Consider the following 27,300-nt stretch of genomic DNA (forward strand, 5'->3'; position numbering starts at 1 on the left):
CCCTAATTTTTTTAAAAAAAATTTCTCCCCAATCCCACCTCTGCCACCCCCACCCCTACCTAAAAAAAATTACTTTCTCCCCATCCCCACCCATCCACCAACTCCCCCCCCTTTTAAAATTTTCTCCCCACCGCTTTATAGGTCAAGAATTTGATTGAACAATGAAAACAGCGTGTATCATTTTGTAATTTTTTGTTATCGTTTATTAAATAGTTCGATCTATTATATTAGAAATTATGTAACAAAAGTGCGAGTGTTGATCGGAAGCTATAGAGCCGAACGACATAAATATAATTTAAAAAAATGGGGAAGGGGTTGCGGTCGGTGGGGGTGGGGTGGGGCTGGGTAGAAAATTTTTAAAAAATAAAAAAATAATTTTTTTGGACGGAGGGATGGGGAGAAAAAATTAAAAAAAAAAATTGGGGGGGTGGGTAGGGGTGAGGGCGGTGGGGTGGGTGGGGGGTGGGGGTGGCGTGGCTAGGGTGGAATTGGGAAGGAAATTTTTTTAAAAAATTAAAAAAAAAATAATTTGGGGGGGGGGTGGGTGGGGGTGGCGGGGCTGGGGTGGGATTGGGGAGGAAAAAATTAAAAAAAAAAAAAATTGGGAGGGGGGTGGGTGGGTGGGTGGGGTGGGTGGGGGTGGCGGGGCTGGGGTGGGATTGGGGAGGAAAAAATTTAAAAAAAAAAAAAAAAAATTGGGAGGGGGTGGGGGGTGGTGGGTGGGGGTGGCGGGGCTGGGGTGGGATTGGGGAGGAAAAAATTAAAAAAAAAAAAAAAAATTTGGGAAGGGGGTGGGGGGGTGGGTGGGGGTGGCGGGGCTGGGGTGGGATTGGGGAGAAATTTTTTTAAAAAAAATTAAAAAAAAATTTGGGGTGTGGGAGGGATGGGGTGGATGGGGTGGGCGTGGGGGGTGGGTGGTGGTGGGTTAGCGGCAAAACATGTCGGGTCGGACCGGACCCATAACAAACGGGTCGGGTCGGATCTGACCCGTCAGGTTTTGGGTCTAAATGGGTCGGGTCTAGAACCAGAACCAGAACCGTTGCTTTATAGCTTAACGGGTAATGAGTGATTCTGGTTCTGGTCCGGGTAATATCCACCCACTGACATCCCTACATCGTGCAACTGGTTGTCAAAATGACACTACTTCATTCGGAAAATGACACTTGAATATTTTCGAATGATACTACTTCAACATACAAATAACACTTGAAGTAGTGTCATTCAGAAATCAGTTGCACGGGAGAGTGCCTCATTAATCTAGATCTATCGCATATTGATTTCTTATTTTGAGTGTAAACAGTCTCGTTATTACCAAATAATTTGACTATCCTTAACCGGATCCATCATAATATTTTGTGTGAAGCTATCGTTATTATTAATGTGAAAAAACGACATCAAATATGTAAAATACAACCATTATATATGCTTTTATATTATGTACAAATAAATAAATAAATAAATAACTGTACGTAGATCGATTCATACTTGTTAGTCCAAGTCAACATGGAATTTCGGAGAAGTTATCGTCATCCCAATTTTCCAATTGATACATAATTAGAACCTTCTTTGACTAATGACTTCAGTTATACGTCTCAAAATATCAACGCTATCTACGATTATGACAAGTTTGCAACACTAATAAAAAAAGCCCCGCAGTCAACATTTGCAGCCCACAAATAAACGCGCTCATAAAATTCTCCAACATATTAGCACAATCCCTTATCCTCAATTCTCTCACACCAAAAAAAAAAAAAAAAAGAAGAATAAAAAATCCGATCAACACAACAAGCCATGTCCGACAAGAAAGAGCAAGTGAAGCCCTTGGCGCCGGCGGCGCACCGTGTCGACATCGACGACTACGACCGCTCCGACGCCTTCTCGGTGGAGCTGGCCTCGCACCTCTGCCACAGCCGCCAGAAGTGCATCAAGCTCTGCGGCTGCTGCGCTGCGATCCTACTGATCGCGGTGACGGTGGTGCTAGTGCTCATGTTCACCGTCTTTCACGTCAAAGATCCGTCGCTAAAGATGAACTCTGTCGCGGTTCACGGCGTCGGTGAGCTCGACCGGCGCACAGGTTCCGGGCCGGGCCGTAACCTGACGTTTGACTTCGAGGTCGAGGTCAAGAACCCGAACGTGGCGTCGTTCAAGTTTGGCAATACGACGACGTTTTTGTACTACGGGGGCTCGTTGGTGGGGGAGGCAACGGGCCAGGCGGGCGAGGCCCGGGCCCGAAAGAGGGTTCGGATGGACGTGAGCGTTGGAGTTATGGTGGATAAAATTATGGGAGTTGAAAGATTAGGGAATGATTTAAGCGTTGGAATTTTGAGTATTAGTAGCTACACGAGGATTAGTGGGAAGGTGAAGATTACGCAAGCTATTAAGAAAAGTGTTGTTGTGGTCAAATTGAATTGCACCATGAATTTGATTGTAAGGACGCAGGGGATTCAAGATTTGAAATGCACTTGACATCAATTAAGATATTTGGTCGTGTTTGGGCACGGCTGGGTATGATTAAGGAAGAGGGAATTGAGGATCGAATCTGACATTAAGCGTCAACGAGGCTTAATTATGTTTAGTTCGATCGAGTTAAATATATTTGATATTGTATTTAAAGCAAATTTGTATATGTGCCTAGCTATGATTTTTTGACAGTAGGAGGCTGCTGGTGCCCATCTAAAGACGTGGTGTTGGAATTTATGGGTTGATTTTAATTCTATATCAATGTCACTATTTCTGGTCTTTATTTTAAAATTCAGATTCTATTTTACTACTCATTTCCTTTTTCATATGTCCCATAAGTGATAGCCTATTTAAAAAAAAAATCAATTTGTCTCATAAAAATTTATGGACTCCACCAATTTTTATATTTTTATCGATGAGACGGACAATTTATATATGTCGACACTATTTGACAATCTTAAAGGGCTATGGCCCAAACGACTCATAGGTTGAGGTGGTCTATCCTACGTATAAATCAGATATTTTCTTTTCTCTATTCTCAAAGACTCCATCATTTCTATCTTCCAAACCTTCCAACAAACACATTGCCAAATACAATAATTGAGCATTGCTTTTTCATTTTTATTCTTGCCCAAATCAACGAATTCAAAGAAGTGATAAGAGCAAAGAAGTTAAAGATGGGATAAGGCTCTGAATCCATTCACAAATTTTTTTCCGAACTGCACCAGCGAAATGGCATGAGAGAAGTGGTTGAATGACTCCTCTTGGAAAGAGCAAAGGGGACAGCCATGATCGACGTTGTCAACATCAATCGATCTCTTCAAAAGATTAATCCTAGTGGGGATTCTGTCTAAGTAGCAAATGTATGTGCATCAGTAATAGATCTTGCCACAACAACAGTTCTAGGAGGCAATAGAGGAATTAAAACAAGAAACTAGAAAAATAACAATGAAAACTTTAATTTGATAAGAACGTGTTAGTTGAAAATGGGAGAACTAAGATGTTTATTTAATTTATTTTTATGTATTGCCCATGCGTAGAATTATATGTGAAAATACATTACAATTAAATATTAATAAAATGATAAATATATCAGCATAGAATTATATGAATTACTCAAAGCTAGTGACCCAGACATTACATAAGCCATGTGTTTCCGTTGGGATTTTGGAGTTCCAACCAAATATAATAAAACGGCCTTTCTCAAGCAAACATGTTAATCATTTCACATGCACTCTTCTATATCCTAACATAGCTATCATTAGTCGAATCCAATTTATGATATTAATATTCTTACCCAATAATTTATTGCAAGATAAAAGATTAGCAAACCTTTCATTTTAATTTAAAATGATATCGAAGTGGCAAATATGATCTTCATGGATCTTGGGCACACTTTAATCTGATTTTTACCAAATGCATGCCTAGTTAAAGATATGGTTCATCGTGTAACAGCTCATCATTTACATATTAGCCAGTGTAGTGTGTAATCGGTTCGATCACTTCCAACATGTTTATGGTGATGTGGTTTTGTTTTAGGACGATTATCATTTACTCATTTTATCCTAAAACTTAATCACAAAAATGGAGGGATTATCCATCCTTCAAGTGAAAATAAAGAAGGAAAAATGGTGAACTTTTCTTTTATATAAAACTAGTACGACCATTCGTGCGATGCACTACGAACATCGAAATTAAACGATATATTTAAATAAACATAAATATTAAACATAATCAAAATATAAATTTTCAACTTTGTGTAATGCATAATGATAATTATTTTTATTAAATAAGTTTAAAAATTGTATGATAATGAAAATTAGCATTACATATTTTTATTATAGAGTATTACTCCTCATAATAATTAAATAAATAAATAAATATTTTCATATGCAAATATAAATAAAAAAAGTTGTAAAATTTTAATGAAAAAAGAGAAAGTAAAATATTTTAAAATTTTCACAATTTATTCATTTTTAATGATTTTTATACTATATTAAATTTAAGATGTATATTGAATATTTTTCATGAATCAAATTTTATAATGTATAAAATAAATAATGTTGGGAACTTTATGAAATATCATAATCCTAGTTTTGATGATACCAAAATCAATAGGTCTCAATTGTAATAGACTAGAACTGTTCGAACTCAAGTATTAGAATTCTTTTTCTAGTTTAGTTACTGTTCTGAAGACTGAAGACTGAAGAACGAAGGACTAAAGACTGAAGACTGAAGATGCCGAATGAAGTAACGAATAAGGCAAAGTCAAATATTGATATTTGATTTATCAGTCGAATGATCAGTTTCGACTGATTACTTAATGTGTGCCACGTGAATTCAGCGGACTGATACTAAAGTCAAGTATCAGTTAAACATTCTTCCTCGAACTAAACCTTCAACGTTCAAAGGAAGCCACGCACTCCAAAAGTACAGCCGCATTAAATGCAGAGATCTCAGGATCGTCCTTTCTCTGCAGAGGCCATTCCTTTTGGTGATTACCTTTTCAGAGATGTCGCATCTCCTGCTCTTCAAAGTAGCCGTTCTCATCAAACAAGGAACCTCGAAGATTGAAGCCTCAGTCCAAGTTCAAATTACTCTCTAACGGAAGAAATCTTGAAGACCATCTCCGCCAATGGATCTATTCAAGACGTCTCCAATAAATAGCGCTTGAGGATCACTTCAATCTTCACCGATTCAACAACATATGCTGAAACGCTGCCAAATTTGTTACTCAGCTAAACCAAACCTCTCCAAAGTTTGAATCGAAGAAGAGAATCACAAAGCCAAAGATTACATATATTCTCTTAGACCTTAGGCAAATATTGTTTATCCAAAGCCTAGGTAAAACTAACTGCAAAGAACTTGTTCTTTGTAGTCTAGTTGGCAAGTTTTCAAACCTCTATTCAATCAACCGAATTGAGTGTTTGTGTCGAAAAGGAGTTCAGAAAGGTGTTCTGTCTCCGTGAGGTCCTAGTGCCCAGTGTGCGTTATGAGTGAGAAATCCAACAAGGTGTGTTGGTACTGAAGATTGGATCTTCAGTTGTATCGGTTGTGTGCACCCGCAAGCACACGTTCAGGTTTGCTGTGCACCCGTAAGCACTTCCCCAGTGAAGTAGTTGGTCTGATCAACCGACCATGGATGTAGGAGTGTTTTCTGAATCACGTAAAAATCTCTGTGTTATTTACAGCTTTCAATTCTTACATTCTTACTTGTGTTCTTACCCTCTTAAACTAAAAACTGATTAATAGCAAAGAGAAACCTAAAGACTAACAACTTGCTTAACTCACAGGCTATTACGAAACAAAAGTTTTCTGTTGCGTGTGTTATCAGTCTAACTGATCTATCTTCTGATAATCAGTAAGATTCATAACATATCTCTGTTTATCAAACTCGACTGAAGCTTTACGTGTATCAGTTAAAGTATTTGACTTAATTGATAACTCCTTACTGAAAAGTATTCAGTATCAGTCGTCAACCCTGTTTTGGTTAAAACTCTTTCAGTAAAACAAGTTGAGTCAGTTTGTGTGTGTAGTTTCTTTTTGGTTCTTTGGAACGAAAATAGCCTATAGGTGTATTCCTCCCCCCCCCCCCTCCCCCATCTCATACACCTATTCGAGACCCTTCGGACCTAACAAATAAAATATAAAAAACAAAAAGAAAAAAATAGTTGAAAAATTGATGAAAGAAAAGAGAGAAAAAGTGAGGGAAAAAGTGGAGGGAAAAAACTCATCTTTTATATATTATATAGACATGAAAAAAGAAAAAACGTATTTAAAGACATAAATTTTTGTTATCTCTCATTTTCCCATATTATCTCTTTTGTGCATAGGCCAGCATAGTTCGTACTACTATACTTTAATAGAATATTTGTAAATGTTTTAAAAAAAATTGTGTTTATAAGTTAACGTACTAAATACATAATTAACTTTTCAATATTTTTTACAATCATAACTTTTTCAAAGTTTTAATTTATTAGCAAGACAAACTTTCAAATTCTTCACTACAAAAATAATTTTTAGTGACGACAATTTTTATCATTATATGCGTCAAAATCATCATTAAAACATTATAATGACAACTTTTATAGATATCAACCATCACCAAAAACTAAAGTGATGATGAGAAAATATCGTCATTGTAGATAAAATTATTGTGACAAATGATAATGCCACACATTGAATATGATTAAATGGTACCAAAATTTTTCCATACTATATTTTGAATTTTTTAGCCATGTTTCAAGCTCGTCATTATAGTTTCTGTTTATATTAACGTGATATTTTCGACACTATAATCAGGCGAATATATTATTTTCGAGTTAGCTCTATAGGGTTTGAGTTATTTTCGGACCAATCTTATTGAATTATCGGACTATTCAGTTACGATCTATTCAAATTGTAATTTTATCGAATTAAAAATTTTCGACAATCCTTTTAAATTGTCAATTTAATCAAAGCCAATTCACATTCACAGATTTGGAGCTGAATTAACATCTCTATTTATAATTTTGTTAATATAAGCTTAGCCAAATACACTCAATACGAAAAACTTTGAAGTTTTGATATAATTAAATATTTGGCTTGCGAATCTATAATATCTTAATTGGATACATCCAATTATTCTTGTTTACAAACATCGGTATCCAGATACAGCTAACAACGTAATTATGTCTAAAGATTCTATTAATAAATTAGTTGATGTCGGATCAGTTGGCTCCAAAATAAAAATTAAATTGTGCAACGGGCTACACCACTTCTGACGAATGTTTATAAATAAATAATGCTATTGATAATATTAATAAAAATGAAAATACGTTTTACCTAAACTACCCTTATCAAAATTTTAGATTTAAATTTGAATCTTTCCTCTTTCTATTAAATAAATTTAGTACATGTTTTCAATAATTTTTTTTGATTACTTAATACTGAATAATTAAATTTAAAAATCGTACCATGATCTCATGCTCCATATGTTACCGAGATATTATGATTATTTCACAAAATAATAATGTAATTTCAATTGATATGAACTTATAAATTTCACGAGAACCATTAAATTACTGTATTTGCTATACAAATTAATTCATTTATTATTAAATTTACTTCATTCGAAAAAAATATTTTTTTTGTTCCCTTCAGGATTCGAACACAGATTCTGCATTTATCCGCCAAGATGATGCATCTATCGTAGATCTTGATGATCGAATGACATAAAATAGTTATATGTTCTTAGTTTATTTAGTAGTTCTTATTAATTTGAACCTCTCCCTATATAAATGATTTCTATTTTATATTTTAAGAGGTGTTTAAAAACACTCTTAAGTGTATAAACACTACAAGAAAAATGCTGATAGACTAGTGTTAAAAACCGTAGTCGTAGGGGTAAAAAGAGTGTTGTTGTAGGTAGTGTAGTGGTAGATGGGCGCTAATAGACCACGGTTTTCAAATTGTGGTCGTATATATATCGCACAAGCTAATACACTACGGTTTTAAAACTGTTGTCTTTTAGCATATCACATGCGCTAACAGACCACACTTTTAAAACCGTGGTCTTTTAGCGAAACAAAAGCAAAATAGAATACAGTTTAAAAACCGTGGTCTTTTAGCACGATTTAAAATTGTGGTCTATTAGCATTTTTTTTTCCCCTATTTCAATAATTATCTAATTATTTAATATCCAACTAATTTCATAAATAATAAACACAAATCAAAACACATAAATTTAAATAAAGTTTAATATTCAAGAGTCATTACAATAATCTAGAAACGGGAATTAGTTCAACGGACTAGAATTTTTTGCATTGTACTTTAAACATAATTCTACCAACCAAAATATGCAACTAAGCAATGTTCTTCACTAAGCGTCAACTAAAACTTTCAAGTGTATATGACATTTTTCCACTTTGCATCCAAACTAGCAACGTCATACCTGCATAAAATAAATGGACAAAAATAAAGAAAAAATGCATTACTTCACGTAGCAAAAAAATATATAGCTACACATAGAATCAATGAATACATAGAATCAATAACGCACCATATCATATATAACCTAATATCAATAATAAGTAGAACACATAAATTATAATAATTTGATATAAGAAATGTAGAAATATATGTAGCAACACATGCACGACGTATTGCAAAATTATAAAGATCATTCATTACCTCTTTACTCAAGTATATGATCTTGTACACAGTCCGCCCATTCTTTACGCACGTCATCAATGTCCTCTTTGGAGTAACTTGGTTTATCTAACTGTGAGTAAAAAATATGTATTACAATGTGATAGTCAACCACCAAATACTTAATAAATTTTATTGAAAACAAATACCAATGAATGCAACGAGCCAATCGTCTGAGAACCATCACACTCAACTATTTCCTTCATGTATTTCATTACATAGAAACCACATTGAAAGTTGTCTGGTTGTTTAGGAACCTACATTCGAATGAAAGTACTACAGATTAATTTTTTATATATCCACTTTTATGAATCAAGTTGCATACAATTACATACCTTAATTACTGACCACGAAGACATCTTTCTTCCTTTCCTCTGCTTTTGGGCATTGAAAAGCTTTAATGCCCTTCATTAGAAGATGAAAAGTGATTTACATCAAGTATAATTATATTTTAAAATAAAAGTAAAGCCACTCAACTTACAATTGAACAACTTGTTTCCAAACACCATCATGAATACCATCATAAAAGGGATCCAACATAGCAGCTTCCTCCTTATAAGGATCGATGATCGTAAGAATCCAATGGTCACTATATAGTAAAAGTAAACATAATAGAATTAGTGCATGTATATATCAATTTCACTAAACTATTGTGAATTTCTTACTCACCACACATTACATGGAACCATGACAAGTTGATCGACTAATGTGCCAACAAGTCTTCCTGCCAATTTTTGAGCCTTCGTTCAATTCTTTCATTGACAGACTTTTTATCATTATTCGTCGATGGTATATGACATACAATTGATGGATCAACAAATCTAAACTTGAGGCTCTTTCTCAAGTCCTGTAGCTTCTTGAACATGACCCTATAAATGAGATAATTTTAACATGCTATTCGCCTCTCCCCCACCGGCGACACAATTAACATAAATGATAATTTCAATGAAATTAACAAAGATGAGAATCAACTTGTTACCTCGATTAGAGTAAAATGAGCCAACAAAAGCCTCAATTTTCTTCCAGTCACGATCAAATCTGGAAGTAGAAAAGTAAATCTGTGTGAGAGAGCGCCTCAATCAAATGTACTAACAAATAATTAAACTTGTTCAAACGATATGTTCAGCTGAACCTATGTCTAAAAGCCTACCAAATCTGGATATAGACTAACTACAAATCCTTGTTGAAACTTGAAATCATGTTCGGTCTATATAGCTGAATACTACACTAAGAGCTTATACCAAACAAAACTATTAAATACTCATATCAAAGTTGAATGCTAAAACCTTTTTTGAGCTCACTTTATTAAACTTAGATATCAACAGCAAAGCCAGAGAGCAGAATCTGAAGAAAGTAAAGCAAGGGCTTCATTATCTTTACATACAGACACAATGAATGCATACGCAAATACGCTCAACAATTACAGAAGAGGAAAGCAAGACCGCGCACCATCACTGCAGATCAACCATACCACCGATGGAAAAACATCAAGAAATAAATAAAACCCAAATAACTACATCTCTCTTCCAATATACAATGCAATAAGTCAAGAAAAGCAGGCCTACATCCTATAAACACTCGTGTTCAATCTTCTAAAGGCCAGCAAATAGCTCTTGATAAGGAATGAGGAAAACAATCGGTCATGGACTGAACTAAAAGAGCAAGACAAACACATAAGTCCAATGCTGCTCCTTCATTAAAATACAACGACTTCAAGCACACTAACGCTTCAAATATTAGTTACTCCACACTACAGAAGTCGAAGCACAATCAACAAAAATGAACCAAAGCTCAAAATCGTAGAAATTAAAATTTCAGTAATCCAGCACCACGCCCAATGAGTCATACACACAGCGTTAAGAATCCAAACAAACAGCAAAAAAAAGGAAGAAAAAAAAAATGAAGCTCAATCCAATTCTGAAAATAACCAAATTTACATAACAAGAATCTCAAAGTTGCATATCTTCTTCTCCTCCCCACATTTCGCCTACTTTCAACATATTCGCAAAAGAAAAAATCGAACAGAAGTGGAAAAGCTAGACACCATTCAGCTATTACCTGATTTTAGGCTAGGGTTTCGAATTAGGGGCTGAGCATATCGGAGCAGGCAGGTAGGGGGCGGAGCAGGCGGCGGCGGAGCAGGTGAAGCAGGCGGCGGCGGAGCAGGTGAAGCAGGCGAATTAGGCGGCGGCGGAGCAGGTGAAGCAGGCGAATTAGGCGGCGGCGGATCAGGCGAAGCAGACGGCGCAGCAGGCAGCGGAGCAGGCGGCGCGCGGAGTAGGCGGAGCAAGCGAAGCAGGCGGCGCGCTGAGTAGCTAGGCGGAGCAAGCGAAGCAGGCGGCGCGCAGGCAGGCGGCGGAGGGAGATGGCTGAGCAGGCAGCGCGCGGAGGCGCGGCAGAGCGCAGCGACGGGTGTAAAGAGCAGACGCGGTTAATTTGTGTGGTAGGATTAAGTAGGGATTTGAAGTATTTTTTAATTATTAATTAAATTAATTCAATAAGACTACACTATTTGACCTCTTTAACATGTGTTTTTTAAAACCGATGTCATACATTAAGTACCACCACACTGAAACGACTAGGCTACTAAAAAACCGTGGTCTTTTAGCATGAAAAAATGCTAAAAGACCACGGTTTTATCTACAACCACGCTTTTAGAGTCTATGACCACGGTTTTTTGTTAAAACACTTGTCTTTTAGGTGTAGTGTTTTTGCATTTTTCTTGTAGTGAAAATATAAATGATTTTCAGCTCTTAGATCATCAAGATCTACGGTTGATTCGTAACCCTATTGGATGAATTTGTGGTCCTGAGTTCGAATCCCAAAGGTAACAAAAATTTATTTTTCGCAATTCGTAACCATGTTGGATGAATTCGTAACCCTGTTGGATAAAATTCGTACATTGAAAAACGTTTATATTTTATACACTTAAGAGTGTTTTTATTCTAGTCATGAACAGATGCGTATGAATCCGTATTGAACCAGTATTGGGCATGAATCAGTAGGTTTTGTATATGAACCAGGTGTATCCTCTCTTCGAATCTAAATTCAAAGATTCTGGGCTCAAAAATTTGTCATGAACAAACGTGTAATATAGTTCAGAAAATCCATGAATTGAACTATCGCATGTGTGAATCGAATATGTGAATCATGGCAATTCGAACAAATAGATTTCAGTGATATTGCGTTTTAGCGATGAAAAAATTTTGTGAGCAGTTAAACGTAAAACCTTAAGAGATAATACAGATTTAGGTTAGGGATTTAGTGAAAGAAGATTTGATTTAGATATGGAAATAATGGGCAAATAAAAAACGTATCTAAGTAATTTATTAGAAATAGTTATATGACTTTCATATCCTTTTTAATTCTTTGCGTGTATAATCACGCTGGATTGAAGCTGAATAGGTGGATTGAATATGACCGTGAGATTAACTCGAATCAATGGATGATAAGTGTTCCTATTTTATACAAAAATATCTGTTTTTATTTTAGCCCAACTCTCTCTCTCTCTCTCTCTCTCTCTCTCTCTCTCTCTGTATATATATATATATATATATATATATATATATATATATATATATATAGGGTGTGGTTCTAGAGAGAACTACATTATTTGTGAGAACGTGAGAACCATCAAATCTAATGCATTCAGTGTAAAAATTAATGCATTCGCTGTTAAAATTAATGAACTCAAAAAAATAAAAAATTGCTCCCTTCAGGATTCGAACCTAGGATCTGCATTAATCCAACAAGATGATGCATCCACCGTAGATCTTGATGATCGAATGGCTGAAAATGGTTCTCCGTCCTTCTTTTATTTATGGTTCTTTCTTGAACCTCTCCATATATATATATATATATATATATATTGTTGGATGAATGCAGATCCTGGATTCGAATCCTGAATGGAGCAATTTTTTTTATTTTTTTGAGTGCATTAATTTTAACAGCGAATGCATTATATTTGATGGTTCTCACGTTCTCACAAATAATGTAGTTCTCTCTAGAACCACAACATATATATATATATATATATATATATATATATATATATATATATATAGGGTGAGCTAAAATAAAAACACCTCTTAAGATATAAAATAAGAATCATTTCCAACCCTTAGATCATCAAGATCTATGGTTGATTCGTAACCCTGTTGGATGCATTTATGGTCCCGAGTTCGAATCTCAAAGGTAGCAAAAATTTATTTTTCACAATTCATACATTTTTACAGCGAATTCATATGTGTTCTACATATATATATATATATATATATATATATATATATATATATATATATATATAGGGGAGGGCTAAAATAAAAACACTTCTTAAAATATAAAATATAAACAATTTTCAGCCCTTAGATCATTAAGATCTACGGTTGATTCTTAACCTTGTTGGATGAATTCGTGGTCCTGGGTTCGAATCCCAAAGGTAGCAAAAATTTATTTTTCACAATTCGTAACCATGTTGGATGAATTCGTAACCCTGTTGGATAAAATTCGTACATTAAAAAATGTTTATATTTATATTTTAAGAAGTGTTTTCACTGTAGTCCTCCCCTATATATATATATATATATATGGCTTCTATGGAGACACAATATTAGATGGAGAATGGAGACGCAATCTGGTTCGTTAGATCAATCTTGATCAAAGGTTGAGATTAGAAGTTAATATAATTAAAATTGGTAAGATTCATATATCCCTAAAATTACTCACTTTCATTCTCTCTCCCTCATCTCTCTCTCTCTCGTCCTCTCTCTCATCTCCCTCTGTAAATTTTGCCGCCCCTTTCCTCTTCTCCGGCGAATGTTCAAAGTACGGAGAAGGGGGCGGTGGCCGGAGTTCAGAAGTTCAATACCACAAATTCAAAAGTTCACAGAATTATATGTATAAGTTCAATAAAATTATCTGTAAAATCTTCCGCCCCCTTCTTCTTCTCCGGCGAATGTTCAATGTACGAAGAAGGGGGCGGCGGCCGGAGTTCAGAATACCAGAAAATCAAAAGTTCACAGAAATATATGTACAAGTTCAATAAAATTATATGTGTAAGTTCACAGAATTATATGTACAAGTTCAAAAGTTCTCCGGCTGAACTTGGGCGGCGGTGGCTCTGAACTTGAGGGCGGTCGAAGGCAGCGGTGGTGGTGCGGACGAATCGGGGTGGCGGCGGTTGAAGGCGGCGATGGTGGTGTGGAGAACAGAGAGAGGACGGAGGGAAGCGGCGGTCGAAGATTCCGATGGCTGAACTTGGGCGGCGGTGGCTGAACTTGAGGGCGGTCGAAGGCGGCAATGGTGGTGTGGAGAACAGAGAGAGGACGGAGGGAGGCGGCGGTCGAAGATTCCGGTGGCTAAACTTGGGCGGCGGTGGCTGAACTTGAGGGCGGTCGAAGGCGGCGGCGGTGGTGCGGACGAATCGGGCGGTGTGTGAGAGATGGTGAGTTTGCTGGAGAATGGAAAATGGAGACGCACAGACATCTGTGAGAGAGAGAGAGAGAGGACAAAGGAGACGGATGAGAGAGAGAGAGATGAGGGAGAAAAAATGGGAAGTGAGTAATTTTAGGGATCTTACCAATTTTATTATGAAAATTAATTATATTAATTATATTAATTTTTAATTTCAGCCCTTGATCAATATTGATCTAACGAACCAGATTGCGTCTCCATTCTCCATCTAACTTTGTGTTTTCATAGAACTTGTCCCTATATATATATAGGGATGAGATTCTATAGATCCCACTCCTCTCATAGTATATATCTGTTTAAATTTGGACCACACAATTTTACTATGTGGCTCACTAGGAGCGTAACATGTGGCAGATGTCTTTCAAGGCAAAGTACATGCATGGATAAAATAGGAATAATTTAAAAAATAATAATAATAATAATAACAATTTTTTTTTGGTTGAAAGGTCACTTGACGGGTCATATATTCTCATACATATTTCTATCCAACGTTATGCACATTTGTGTTTATATTTATGCATATTTGTGTTCAACTATATGCATAATTATGATGGCGGCGAGCAGCAGCAAAAGGCACTTGAGGAGTCGCATATGAATATATTCTCATACATATTTCTATCTAACGTTATGCATATTTGTGTTTATATTTATGCATTTTCGTGTTCAATTATATGCATAATTTTGAGGGCGACAGGGCCAAAAAACTGAATTTTCAACAAAAAAATATTAATTCTTTTTAAATTTTTAAAAATTTTATTCCTATTTTACCTTATGTGTGTTTTTCCTTGGAAGACATCTGCCACGTGTCACGCTCCTAGTGGCCCACATACACACATTATGTGGTTCATATTTTGGATCTATATACTATGATAAGGGGGTTGATAACACTCACTTTTCCATGATTTTTTAAAATATTTATATGATGTCAATTTTCAAGGGAATTGAGTGTTTGATAGTTATTTTGTGCTTAAATTGTTTTATCTTGTGAATATGATAATTGCTTGTACTTTGATGAAATCTACATAAATATTGAAGTTGAATTTGAAAACACGATCTGAATCAAAGTTGTATGTCATCTTGATACGAGTTCGTGAGCGCAAATAGATCGAAAATCGAAATTCGAACGAGGGAGATATGGCCGAAACAAGAAAGTCGTGTGCAGTAGTGAATAGTGGTCAACTAGATTTTGCGAATTTTCGGATTTTATCAGTATTTTTGAATTTTGTACTATATATATCCACTATGCCTATATATAGGTCATTTTATTGACCTATTAGACACCTCTCTTCACCGACTTTTTATATTTTTTAGTTTTAGACTTACAATTTATTACTTTCATAGATTAAGGGGGGTGTATTCGTTAAGGAATTCTGTAGATTTTTAAAATTTCTGAATTTTAAAAATCTACAGATTTCACACAAATTCTTCATGTATTTTGGAATTCTAAACATAATCTATACAGATTTTGAACGGATTTTAACAAGATTTTGACGTGATTTTTACGGATTTGAAATCTACCATCCCAGCGCTCGTTAGAGTTAATTGAGCGTTGGGACAGCTCCCAACGATCGCTGGGTTCCAGCGACCGCTGCCTCCCCACCGCCTCTACCGCCGCTGCTGTCCTCCAACGACCGCTGGGTGCCAGCGGCCGCTGGGACCCAGCCGGCGCTGAAATATGAAATCTTCCGAATTCTCGTGGTCGGAGGTCAGATTTGTTCATGTGTATTTTTTGAATGAAATCAATGAAAATTAGTCCAATTTTAAAATCCATAGATTTTTAAATACCTCTAGATTTTCATAGATTTTTAAAACTTTGAAACGAATACCTCTGGATTTTTGTAGAATTTTAAAAGTCTTGAACGAATACCTCTAGATTTTCATAGACTTTTAAGAGTCTTGAACGAATACACCCAAATTTTAAAAGTCTGCAGAAATCTATTAAAATCCTGAACGAATACACCCCCCTAAATTTATTTTCTCCAAGATTAAAGATTCAAGTTGTTCATCCTGAATTCTTTTCGGGTTCTATCAGTTTTATTTATTTTAATTGCTTTATTTTTAATTATGTCTTTTATTTATTTATTTATTTATGTCTGTCCTTTTCCTGATTCTAGAGTTTGTAAATAGTTGATTGAATTTATGATATATTTTTTGATACCTTATTGCCATCCAGTTTCTGATTTATAATTCCTTGTGCATATTCTTGTGGATTATCTGGTCAATAATTTGCATGTTTAGTTATTCACTTTGAAACTCAGCAGAGATAACTATTTAACAGATTCAAAAATAGAAAGAAAAAAAAATTAAAAAATAGACGATTCACGGTTCAGAACCGTAAATCGCCGTTTCAAAAAAATGAAACCGGAACTCAATCGTGGAGCCACGGTTATGGTTCCAGTCCGAAACCGTTGATGCCTATTCTGTTCCCAATTTTTATTTTTTGGGCATCTCTATTGGCGAGCCCTTCATTGCTTTGGGTGGGTCCAACTTATCTTTACAATGGCAGCTAAAGTGATATTGAGATATTTAACTAATAAAAAAAATATAACTAAATTAAAGAGACCAATACAGGTAAAATATTCTAACTAATTTTCTTTCGTAATATTTAATAATATTTTGAAATGTACTATTTTTAACATTAAAATACTCCCTCCGTCCCTGAAATAAGTTCCTCTTTTTCTTTTTTGGGACGTCCCCCAAATAAGTTCCTCTTTTTTTCTTTCCATATTTGGACAACTACCCCACCACTAATAATACTTTATTTATTCTTAGTTTTCACTTTTTCACCACTCCCAATATTAATTATAGCACTTTTTCACATTTTCACAACTCCCAATACTAATTATAACATATTTTTCTCCACTATCAATACACTTTACCATTTTTCCTTAAAACCTGTGCCATCCCTAAAGATGAACTTATTTTGGGGACGGATGAAGTATCTTTTACATTCATGTTTATAAGATTATTTTCTTGTACTCCCAATTTAAAAATCTTGGATTCGCCACCGCGCGCGCACACACACTTACATATACAAATTACTTTAAATCACAGATAATGACGTCGCTCGTCAAACAACGGCGTGTTTGCCAAAATTTTGTAGCCGTTCACGACGTAGTCGGAAATCGATTTCCTCGCCAGCATCGGAATCATAAGATGTAGTCGGAATGTTTCCTTGAGAAAGAACAGAAATCTGACGAAGAGAGAGAGAACAGGGACCTGGTACTTGCGGCGGAGTTAAGTCGGCGACGGCAACAATGACCACCACCGCGATTAGTGGAAGTGATCGGCAACGAGCAAACCACCACCATAGAGATATAATAGAGACGTAGAAGAGAAAGAACGAGATAAAAGAGGGAGAAGAGAGAAAAAATTAATGTTCGGAGTAAATTTGTATTTTTGCACAAAAAATACATAATTTTTTAGTTTTTTATGTGAATGAATAAATTTTATTTTTGTTATAATAAAGTGGATATTTTCATATATTGACTGATATATATTAATACAAGATCATTTATTCTTTGAATTTTGTTGCATTTTTAATTAGTACGTATGGTTTTTTTTATTCTTTTTTTAAGCAATTAGTAGTATGGTTATGGCTACATATACTTCGCTCATATTATGTGGAGTTGTTCCAAAGTTCGCCCAGTGTGGAGAGACTTCCTCTGCTAGTTTGGGAAAGAGGATTTTCTGGATTGTTTGGACATCCATTCTTTCCTTGTGATTGCGTGGAATGTTTCTTTTAGTACTCAGATTGCTTCGCTTTGGAAAGCTGGTGTTCTTACCCTCATGTGGAAGATTTGGAATTGTAGGAATTCGGTCATTTTTTATGATAAGAGATTTGAGGACCGGTCAACCTTGGCCTTTGTCCGATCCTTCTTTAAAGAGCTTGATATCACCTTTTCTTGTCTTGGCACCATCAGGAATACTTGGACTGATTATTCCATCACTAGGGGGCTCAGTATTGCCAATCGGGCTGCACCGCCTCCTCGCGTGATTGAGGTTCACTGGTGGCCGCCGGTTTCTCATTGAATTAAAGTTAACACAGACGGTTCTGCTATGGGCGCTCCGAGCCTAATTGCTGCTGGTAGTGTGATCTTTCGGGATGAATGGGCGTGGGTTCGTGGATGTTTTCATACTCAAGGGGGTATTGGTTTTGCCTTTGAAGCAAAGTTGTTGGTCATTATCACTGCTATCAACATTGCTCACGACCGTGGTTGGCTCCATCTTTGGGTTGAAGCGGATTCTATTTACGTGGTTAGGTTACTGGAGACTCGGTCCACTCATTTTCCTTGGCGTTTTATTGCGTCTTGGAATCATGGTCTTCGTCTCCTTCAAGACTTTCATTTGATGGTCACTCACATCTATAGGGAGGGTAATAAGCCTGCGGATATTATGGCGAATGGCGAGAGACAAGAGGGCTGGTGGCCGTTTGCTATTGAGGACATCAAGTAGGCCGTGGCTCGCGATATGTCCACTCATTCTCATGTTAGGGTTGCCCACTGAGGGAGTGTCGATTTTTTTGGTGCTCAGCCTCTGTTTCTGCTTGCCTGTTTCGGCCTTGGGCTTTTTTGGGCTGGCTTTGTCAGTCCTTCCTTAGTCCACTCTTCTGCTGGTTACGTTGGTTGGGATCATGAGGTTTGAGATGGAGCGTCTCCCGAGTTCTTTTTCAACTTTTGGGTGCGCTCGAAGTTGGGATCCGGGGGGGTCGAGCTCTTCTGGTAGCTCCGTGGTCAAGGACGCCTCGCAACGCTCTCAAATCGACCTTGAGATTGCTCACTCGTGGTGTGTTTTGGTTTAATGTTTGCTCTTTTTTCATATGTTTTTGTTTTTGTCTATTGGAGTTTCGTTTTTATTTTAAAGTGCAAAAAGTCGGGGCTTCTTTAGAGCGATGGTTATGCCGGAGCTTTAGAAGTTGCCCCAACTCAGCTTTCTCTCATTTTTGTTCTTCGTGTCTTTTGATATACGAGTATTCTTTTTCTTCTTTTTGGTTCATCCCTTTGGGTTTTCTTAAATATGTTTTAATGAGGCTCGACCCTAGTCTGCTTCCTGTGCTTTCAAGGGTTTTTTAATTTTTTTTTAATAAAGCCGTATTTTAATAATGGCTACGTATACTTCAATTTTTTTATATATATTATTTTTATTGATTATTAAACTGCAGTCTACAATATCAGAATGAGATTAAAATAACGTTTGGGAATAATGGATTTCTTTCGGGATATGGATCTCGGCCGAACCAAACTGCCTTTATAAGGCCTCCGCCTCTACTACCGCCGGCTTTAACTGCAGACATTCTCTCTCTCTCTCTCTCTCACACACACACACACACATTCTCTCTCTCACAGGCTTAAATTAGCGGTGTTATTCCTGAGCTGCTATACTGGCTCTACCAACTTTGGAAGCCTTAACCATGCTTAACTACTGGCGTACAAGCGGCGGCACTGCAGGAGGAGGAGGCGCCGCCAGTCCCTTCTCTGACTACGGCTTCGACGGCCCATTCTACGACCTCGAGTTCACCCTCTCCAACCACTCATCCGAAACATCTCTAGATTCCGATGAAGACATGAGCGAGATCGAGCTCAACTTACACGCCAACGATCAAAATTTCACTCCACCTACATTGAGTAATCCAGACCAAACCTCCAAACTCCCCGTTTCGTTGCTGAAAACAGCTGCCAAAGTTGGACTTCTCTTCAAGAAACCGGATTCTGCAACTGGATCTCTCCAGAAATCGGAGAAAATTGGTCGGGATAAAAAGCTGCTCAGGGTTAAATTCAAAGTGGATGAAGTTAAAGGGCCGCTGATTTCTCTGTTTGCGAGAGATTATAGTATCTCGGCGACGAATTCGGAGCATTTGGGCAAAGAGACGTTGCAGAAATACTTGAATATTCTCAAGCCTTTGTATGTTCGTGTTGAGAAGATGAAATTCTCCGGCCAGCTCGGCTTCCACGGCGGAGGTCCGGATTCTCCGCCGCCGGATATGGCCGGAGCGGGCTTGTGGAACAACAATCTGCAGGCAGGGTTGAATGTGGTCCGAAAGCATTTGGGGAAGAGCCGCTCAACTTCTACCGCACCGGAAAAGATGGGATCCAACCGCCGTGACGACTCGCTGTTGGAGCTGCACGATGGGATTCAAGGCGCCATCCTGCATTGCAAGAGATCATTCAATTCCAATACGGGTAATTATCTGACTAATTAAATAATTTTAGCTATATAAAAAATAAATTAAAGTTATAAACTGATATTCCCTCCGTCTCATTAGTAGTGTCCCATTTCTTTTGGGCACAGAAATTAAGGAGTGTGTAGAAAGTAGATAAAGTGAGTTGGTCGAAATTATTTAAATATTAGGTATAGAGAGAGAGAATATTGCCATAAAGAAAATAAGACACTACTAATAGGACAACTCAAAAAGGAAAGTGAGACAGGACGGATGGAGTACTATTTACTGAAAATTAAGGTTATAAACTATAATTAACCCTTATTATTATTGATTAACTAACCATGTTTTTAATTTTTACATGTGATTTTTCAGAAAGAGAACTTGTCTCGGTTGGTGAGTGATGCATGCTGCGAGAAGTCTGTGATGTCTTCTGCTTTATATGGAAAGTTGTAGAGACAGGGGTATAAAGTTGTATATATTAGTTGTAAAATTAATGGAAAAAAGAAAATCAGTGTTAAATTAAGAATGGCAATGGCTCAAATTATCATTTCTCCATTTATTTATTTTTCTGTGTCCGAAGCTAGACTATCTTGTTATTAGTTGTGTTGTGTACCCTTCCTAAAATTGGAAAACTTATATACAAATCTTAATGGTAAATTCTATGCTGCGCCTCTCGTGTTAGAGGACGCTGCGCATGCACCGTTGATGGATGACACGTGTCCCAGGTATTTATTTAATAATTGTTATCGGTTCAGTTGAACCGGTCTGGTTTTCATGAGTAAAGCACAAACCATAGTTAAAACAGTGTAGGGCCCCCGCCGCCTGTCGTAGGGATGATGATTGATGATGACATCTTTTCGCATAATATCGGTAAAGTATCGGTATTGAATCTATTCTATCAATTTGTAATCGTTTTCCATCGGAAAAAATTATCAGTATAGTCGAAGTGGTATTCTATATGACGTGCCCTTCGTTTGTGTTTTTCTTGTTGTTTTAGATATTTATAATTTTTTTTTGTATACATCCCAGTATATCTTGTAAAGATTTTCTGTGAAGCTATGGCGGAGGTGTTATCATTACTTTGTAGTTTGACATTTGAGCCCTTAATCCTACGGATTTGATTTTTCCACGTTTTAGTGTGACTATTTTGTCCTCAGTTTACGCGTCTAAAAACTCTGTAATGCGTATCCGAGAAGCAACAAGAGCGTAATTGCTTCTAGGTGTAATTGGGTTGAGTTTGTTTTTGAAGATCAAGGTCCTTTTTGTTTCTTTCTTCAGAGCCTTCGGCATTCGAACTTAGCGCATACGTTATGGGCCGAGTTGGGCGACCTCGTCGAAGAATTAGCTTGAAAAGTATGTTTATTTTGACTGGAATTGATGTTTGTTAACAATTTACCTCTTTCATCTGTATGTATTATGATGTATGTATTATGATCATTTGAGTAAAATGAATTTAGGTAAATAATAGGGCATGTAAAGTGTAATGTACTGTGATCTTATTTGGTGCAGGTGCATGTTGCATTTTGCTGTTTCTTTTTATAGTTTATTTTATATGTATTTATTTGAGTTTGTGTGTTTAGTTGTATTTCTCCTGTCATCACCTTTTACGACTTAATGTTGTTTTATTAAGCTTTAGTTTCTTATGTGATCACGTTGAAATTTTTGTGTTCATCGTCTGTTGAACCGATTAATGGCATGATTTGGTGGTTATTATGATTTTGTAACCTATTTAGGAAATTCTGTGTAGATGCTGTAATCCCTGTGCGGTCGAAGATGTGGTATTTAGAAGTAATACAATCGCGTCTTTCGCCGCCTAATCTGGAGCATGTCCGTAACTCATGTTTCGGACATTTGTTTTGCATCTCCAACATGGTCTTCCAGGGACAAGTTTACAATGCGCTGTGCAGGAAGCTGGAATCTTCGTCCTTACGTCGAAACTCTTTAGAATTTGTTGTAGGCAATTATAATGTAGAATTTAGTTCAGCTGATTTTGCTCTAATTAGTGGGTTGCTGATGGGTGGGTGTGTTGATCTGCCTAAATGTAGTGAATTTTATACGAAAACTTTTGGTGGTAAACCTAAACTTTTGTTTAGCCACATTGATAGAGCATTCAGCCTCGAATCTTCTAGAAGTCAAGGTGCCTCTGAGTTGTGTTTGAAGCTTGGTTATTTATATCTAGTTTATGGCCTTTTTATGATGACAGATCGGACTTGGAAGGAATTAGAAGTTGGTTATGTTCATCTGATGGATGATTTATCTGCTTTTCTTGCTTATCCTTGGGGTCGGGTTTCGTATGAGTTGCTTGTTGCTCATACGCACAGGTCTCGTAAGACTATAAATAAGCAGCAAAACAGTACCAGAAAACTAATTAATTGTGAAGCTCATGGTTTTGTCTATGCCCTGCAATGTTGGTTGTACGAGGTACTCCCTGGTCTAGGTAAGTTTTGTGCTACTCGTTTACAAAGAGATGTCCAGCACCGTGCACGAATGCTGAGGTGGTCCCCATCCCCGAAAACCTACTCACCAGAAACAAAAAATGCCCTTGTCTGCGCAATAAGATAAGAGCCCAAATGTACAAATCTAACATACTATCAATTCACCCACGATTTGAAAAAACATATTTAATCTCCAGAATAATCAAATTATGAAGTTGCAATTGGAAGGAAGCAGATCGTTTTCTACAGAAATATGCAAAACAAAAAATAACCGCAGTACAAAAGCCATTAATAATACAGAGGAAGATAGACAAAATTGCACGGTAATGCATAGATTGTATATTTACCGAGCCCGCTGGATCGAGTTCTTTTCTTGCCCATACTGGTTTTCTTGTCTTTATGAGTATTACTAAAGAAACTGAAGAGTAAATCTGCACAACAGAACCACCGGAAGAAGGGTTTCGATGGACAACATTCACAAATAAGAATATATTACCGAGCTTCAGCAAAACAATAAAAAAAATCCGAACAAATTGACGAATTTGATATCTTCCCGATATCATATCGGGAATTAAATTCATAATGAAACCCAATACCTAGAAATGAATACGACAAAAGTAACTAGGGTGTAAAATTAGAACCAGGGTTAATAAAAACCCAGCCCGAGTGCCTGCAACCAGTTCGATGCCGGTTTACACAAAAAACCGAATATTACAGATGGCGCCCATCCAACGTTACGGCGCAGCATGCTCTAACGAGAGCGGCGTAGCATAGACAGACCCAATCTTAATTCTTCCTTCCTCAATTGAAAGCAGGTCAAACCTAAAATTCGTAAAATATAGGATCTCAAGGGTGTCGTTGCAGTACGGAAAGACCACAACCGCATATTCCCTACTTCAAAATTAGAGCTGTCAAAATGGGCCGAAAATGGCCCGGCCCGATGGGCCCGCTTGGCCCGCCCGTAGTTTTGGCCGGGCTGGGCTAGGATTTTCAAGGCCCAAAAAAACTGGGCCTCCCTGGCCCGGCCCATGCGGCCCGCCGGGTCACCCGGCCCGCGGGCCAAAAAGCCTGTCGGGCTTTCGGGCCTAAATCGGCCCGTCAATATAGAAGGTGAAATTTTCGAAATTTTATATCTCCTCCCAAATTTCAATGGACCCAACCCAATTTAAGTCTATTTCTTCAATTGACGACAATGACGAGTCGAAGTCTAATTTATGATTTAAATTAGCAATCAACAATCAATATTAAATTATTTTTACTTGAAAGATTTATTTAATTTTGGTGGTTGTTATTTGATTCCAGTTGATTTGATTACTGTATTAATTAATTTGTGAATAAATCGTTTTCAGTTTTTGCAATTAGTTTTTGTTTTTTACTTGTATTCATATTGTTTACATTTAGTTTTAGTCATATTTATTTACATTTAATTTTAGTCAATTAGATGTAGATTGTTTAAGGCCCTTTTTGTTTCATCGAATTTGTCTTCAATTTTTTTCTTTAAATTTGATTTAATTTATTAATTTTTGGAATTAAATATATACATGTATATATTAATTTATCAATTTTTGGCCCGTTTTGGCCCGGCCCGTATAAGGCCGGGCTGGGCTTCAATGTTCAAGGCCCGCTGAATTTTTGGGCCGGCCCGATCCGGACCAAAAAATTGCCTAGGCCCGCTGGGTTGGGCCGGGCCGGCCCGGCCCGCAAGGTTTGACAGCTCTATTCAAAATCAAATGGGATCCCAGGTCCCAAAATATAGTGTTTACGACGTGTACCACTCTTCATTTCTTTATATTTTTAAATAATTTTTTATTAAATTTTAATTTATTATGTTTTTATATAATGTAAAGATAATTAACAAGGATTCACTCATCCATTTAGGGTTTAGAATTATTTTTTTATATTTATTTGAATTAATAATAGATTATTTGGATTTCATTAATTCAAAGTTAGGGTATATAATTTTTTAAATTTTAATTATACAATGATAAATACTCCCTCCATCCATGAAAGAACTTCCTAGGAGGGAGTGGCACAGGTTTTAAGAAAAAATATTGTTGAGTGTATTGAGAGTGGATAAAAGGTAGTTGAGTGTATTGGGAGTGGTGAAAATGTGTTATAATTAATATTGGGGGTTGTGAAAAGTGAAAAGTAAGAGGATTATAAGTGGTGGGGCATAGTCCATAAATAGGTAGGAAGTTCTTTTGTGGACGTCCCAAAAATGAAAGATAAGAAGTTATTTCGTGGACGGAGGGAATACTAATTAGAGTTTATAATATAATAATAATTTTTATTTTTATAAAAAATAATTTATAAAACAAAGAAATGAAGAGTGGTACACGTGTACACACAATATTCTGGGATAGAGGATCTCATCTACTTCAAAATAGCCCTTACCACACTCAAGTCACGCAGCCCAAGATCTGTGGTATGCAAATGCGACCGCGATAGCATCACTATTCACTGCGAATTTACGAGGCTCTTTGGCTAAGTTTTTTCTTGAATAATTATTGTAGTATAAGATTACGAAAAATAAGTTATACTGTATGAATTTTTTTTTTGGGAACTTATAAACTCTTGAAGCTTAATTTTAGAGTTTATAAATTGTTTATGAACTTATAAGCTCCTAAACAGTTTATAAGGTGTTTTAAATAACTTATAAGCTCAATAAAATATCTTCTACACCCAATACAATATTTGTTTCGATCTAGTATTATTTTGGGTTAATAGCCGCTAAATACACCAGAAATTTTCATTTTCTAATATTTCCCATGACCCCTAATTTTGGCGGCTAAATACACCAATTTTTAATTTGTCTGATTTTTCCCATAAATTCAAAGTTTCCCCAAATTAAAACTGACGTGGACGCCGGAAGTGCCAGCGTGGATTAACCGGCACCACGTCACACACACTCCACACTCTATCTCTCACACACACCCCACTCTCTCTCTCTCCACGTCACCACTTTCTCCGACCGCATTCAAAACTATCTCTCAACTCTCGGTTCCGCCGCCCTTCCCTTGACCGCCGCCACAGCTCTGGCCGGTAGCTTCGCCGGCCCAGAGCCTCTGCCTCTTCTCTCTCTCGCTCATCTCCTCCGCCTCAAACAGATCGAGCCTGAGCTTCCGCCTCTGCCTCTCTCTCGCTCATCTCCTCTGCACCTCCACCTCCGCCTCTCTCCCCCCTCCGGCGACCTCCCCCTTCGCCGCCCTCCACCACTTAATCCGCCTCTCTCTCTCTCGTTCATACAGAGAACCTCCGCCTCTATCTCTCTCTCGCTCATACCTGCCATGAAATTTTTTCAACAACACCAAATTCATTCATCAATTTTTCCAGAAAAGGCGTGAAATTTCAGAGTTGAAGCAAAGATCTGCCGCCACCTTCGTTGTTGAGCCCTAAATTCGCCGCCTTGAGACGAGCCCTAACTTCGCCGCCGCCCTGCCTTGAAATTTTGGGTGTGCGGAGGTGGGGAAGTGTTGGGAACCTTGTGGAATATCCTAACCCTTGTTTTGATGATACCAAAATTCATAGGACTTAGATGTAATAGACTAGAATCGTTTTGAACTCAAGTGTTAGAGTTCGTTTCTAGTTTAGCTGCGGTGTCAAAGACTGAAGACTGAAGACTGAAGAATGAAGACTGAAGACTGAAGACTGGAGTTACCAACTGAAGTATCAGTTGAAGAATCAGTTGAAGACTGATTATTTAATGCGCGCCATAGACTGATACTAAAGTCAAGTATCAGTTGAACATTCCTCCTAGGACTGATCTTCCAACGTTCAGAGGAAGCCACGTACACTCAAGTACAGCCGCATTAAATGCAGAGATATCTCAATATCTTATCTCTGCAGAGGTCATTCCTATCTGGTGGTTACTTTTCAGAGATGTCACATCTCCTGTCGATCAAAGAGAGCCGTTTCCACACAGACAAGGAACCTCGAAGATTGAAGCCTCAGCCCAAATTCGAATTGCTCTCCAACGGAAGAAATCTTGAGGACGATTTACGCCAACGGATCTATTCAAGAATTATCCTACAAATAGCGCTCGAGGATCACTTCAAATCTTCACCGATTCAACAACATAAGCTGAAGCTCTGCCGAAATAGCTACTCAGCCCAAAGCTTAAACCGCTCAAAGCTTGAATCGAAGAAGAGAATTCCAAAGCCAAAATCAGTCACTGCTGATTACATACATTCTCTTAGACCCTAGGCATATATTCTGTGTACTCAGAAGCCAAAGGTCAAACTTGCTTCAAAGAACTTGTTCTTTGTAAGTATAGTTGGCACTCGTTTAAACCTCTCCCCCATAAGAGTGTTTGAGTGATTCGGAGATTCAGGAAGGTACTCTGAACTCTGAAAGAGAAGTCTGAGCACGAGGTGTGCTTAGCAGGGAAATCCTACGCGAGTTGTGTAGGTGCTGAAATCCTATACGAGGTGTGTAGGTGGAGAAATCCTACGCGAGGTGTGTAGGTGCTGAAGAGAGTTTATCTTCAGTTCACGGTTTGCAGTGCACCAGGCAAGCACTTGCGGAGTGGATTGTTGGTCTGATCAACCAGCCGTGGATGTAGGAAAGAGTTTTTCCGAACCACGT

At 37.2% G+C, this 27,300-nt stretch overlaps 4 protein-coding genes across 7 annotated transcripts; 3 read left to right on the forward strand and 1 right to left on the reverse strand.

Annotated features, from left to right (window-relative positions):
* Positions 1-1,791: 1,791 nt before the first annotated feature.
* Positions 1,792-2,466, forward strand: LOC131025961 (uncharacterized). The gene has a single exon (XM_057955741.1). The coding sequence runs from the start codon at positions 1,792-1,794 to the stop codon at positions 2,464-2,466; it is 675 nt and encodes a 224-aa protein (XP_057811724.1).
* A 5,694-nt stretch (positions 2,467-8,160) lies between these two features.
* On the reverse strand, positions 8,161-10,855 carry LOC131024659 (uncharacterized). Of its 4 annotated transcripts, none has more exons than XM_057954169.1 (8): positions 10,708-10,855; positions 9,629-9,687; positions 9,319-9,496; positions 9,131-9,238; positions 8,985-9,054; positions 8,799-8,906; positions 8,632-8,722; positions 8,161-8,392 (listed from the first exon to the last, which is right to left on the reverse strand). In XM_057954169.1, exons 3-7 carry the CDS (start codon positions 9,336-9,338, stop codon positions 8,636-8,638), a joined length of 393 nt encoding a protein of 130 aa, XP_057810152.1. In that variant the 5' UTR covers positions 9,339-9,496; positions 9,629-9,687; positions 10,708-10,855; the 3' UTR covers positions 8,161-8,392; positions 8,632-8,635. The 4 variants fall into 4 exon arrangements, with proteins under 4 accessions (XP_057810152.1, XP_057810151.1, XP_057810150.1 ...); XM_057954168.1 differs by having other exon boundaries at positions 9,319-9,502; XM_057954167.1 differs by having other exon boundaries at positions 9,319-9,505.
* A 7,325-nt stretch (positions 10,856-18,180) lies between these two features.
* Positions 18,181-18,576, forward strand: LOC131025962 (uncharacterized). The gene has a single exon (XM_057955742.1). It carries the CDS (start codon positions 18,181-18,183, stop codon positions 18,574-18,576), a length of 396 nt encoding a protein of 131 aa, XP_057811725.1.
* Positions 18,577-19,320: 744 nt separating this feature from the next.
* LOC131024661 (probable membrane-associated kinase regulator 2) lies at positions 19,321-20,828 on the forward strand. Its single transcript, XM_057954170.1, has 2 exons — positions 19,321-20,300; positions 20,654-20,828. Exons 1-2 carry the CDS (start codon positions 19,532-19,534, stop codon positions 20,680-20,682), a joined length of 798 nt encoding a protein of 265 aa, XP_057810153.1. The 5' UTR covers positions 19,321-19,531; the 3' UTR covers positions 20,683-20,828.
* The last annotated feature ends 6,472 nt before the right edge of the window (positions 20,829-27,300 follow it).

Source organism: Salvia miltiorrhiza, chromosome 5 (genome assembly GCF_028751815.1).
Source record: "Salvia miltiorrhiza cultivar Shanhuang (shh) chromosome 5, IMPLAD_Smil_shh, whole genome shotgun sequence".
NCBI lineage: Eukaryota > Viridiplantae > Streptophyta > Magnoliopsida > Lamiales > Lamiaceae > Salvia > Salvia miltiorrhiza.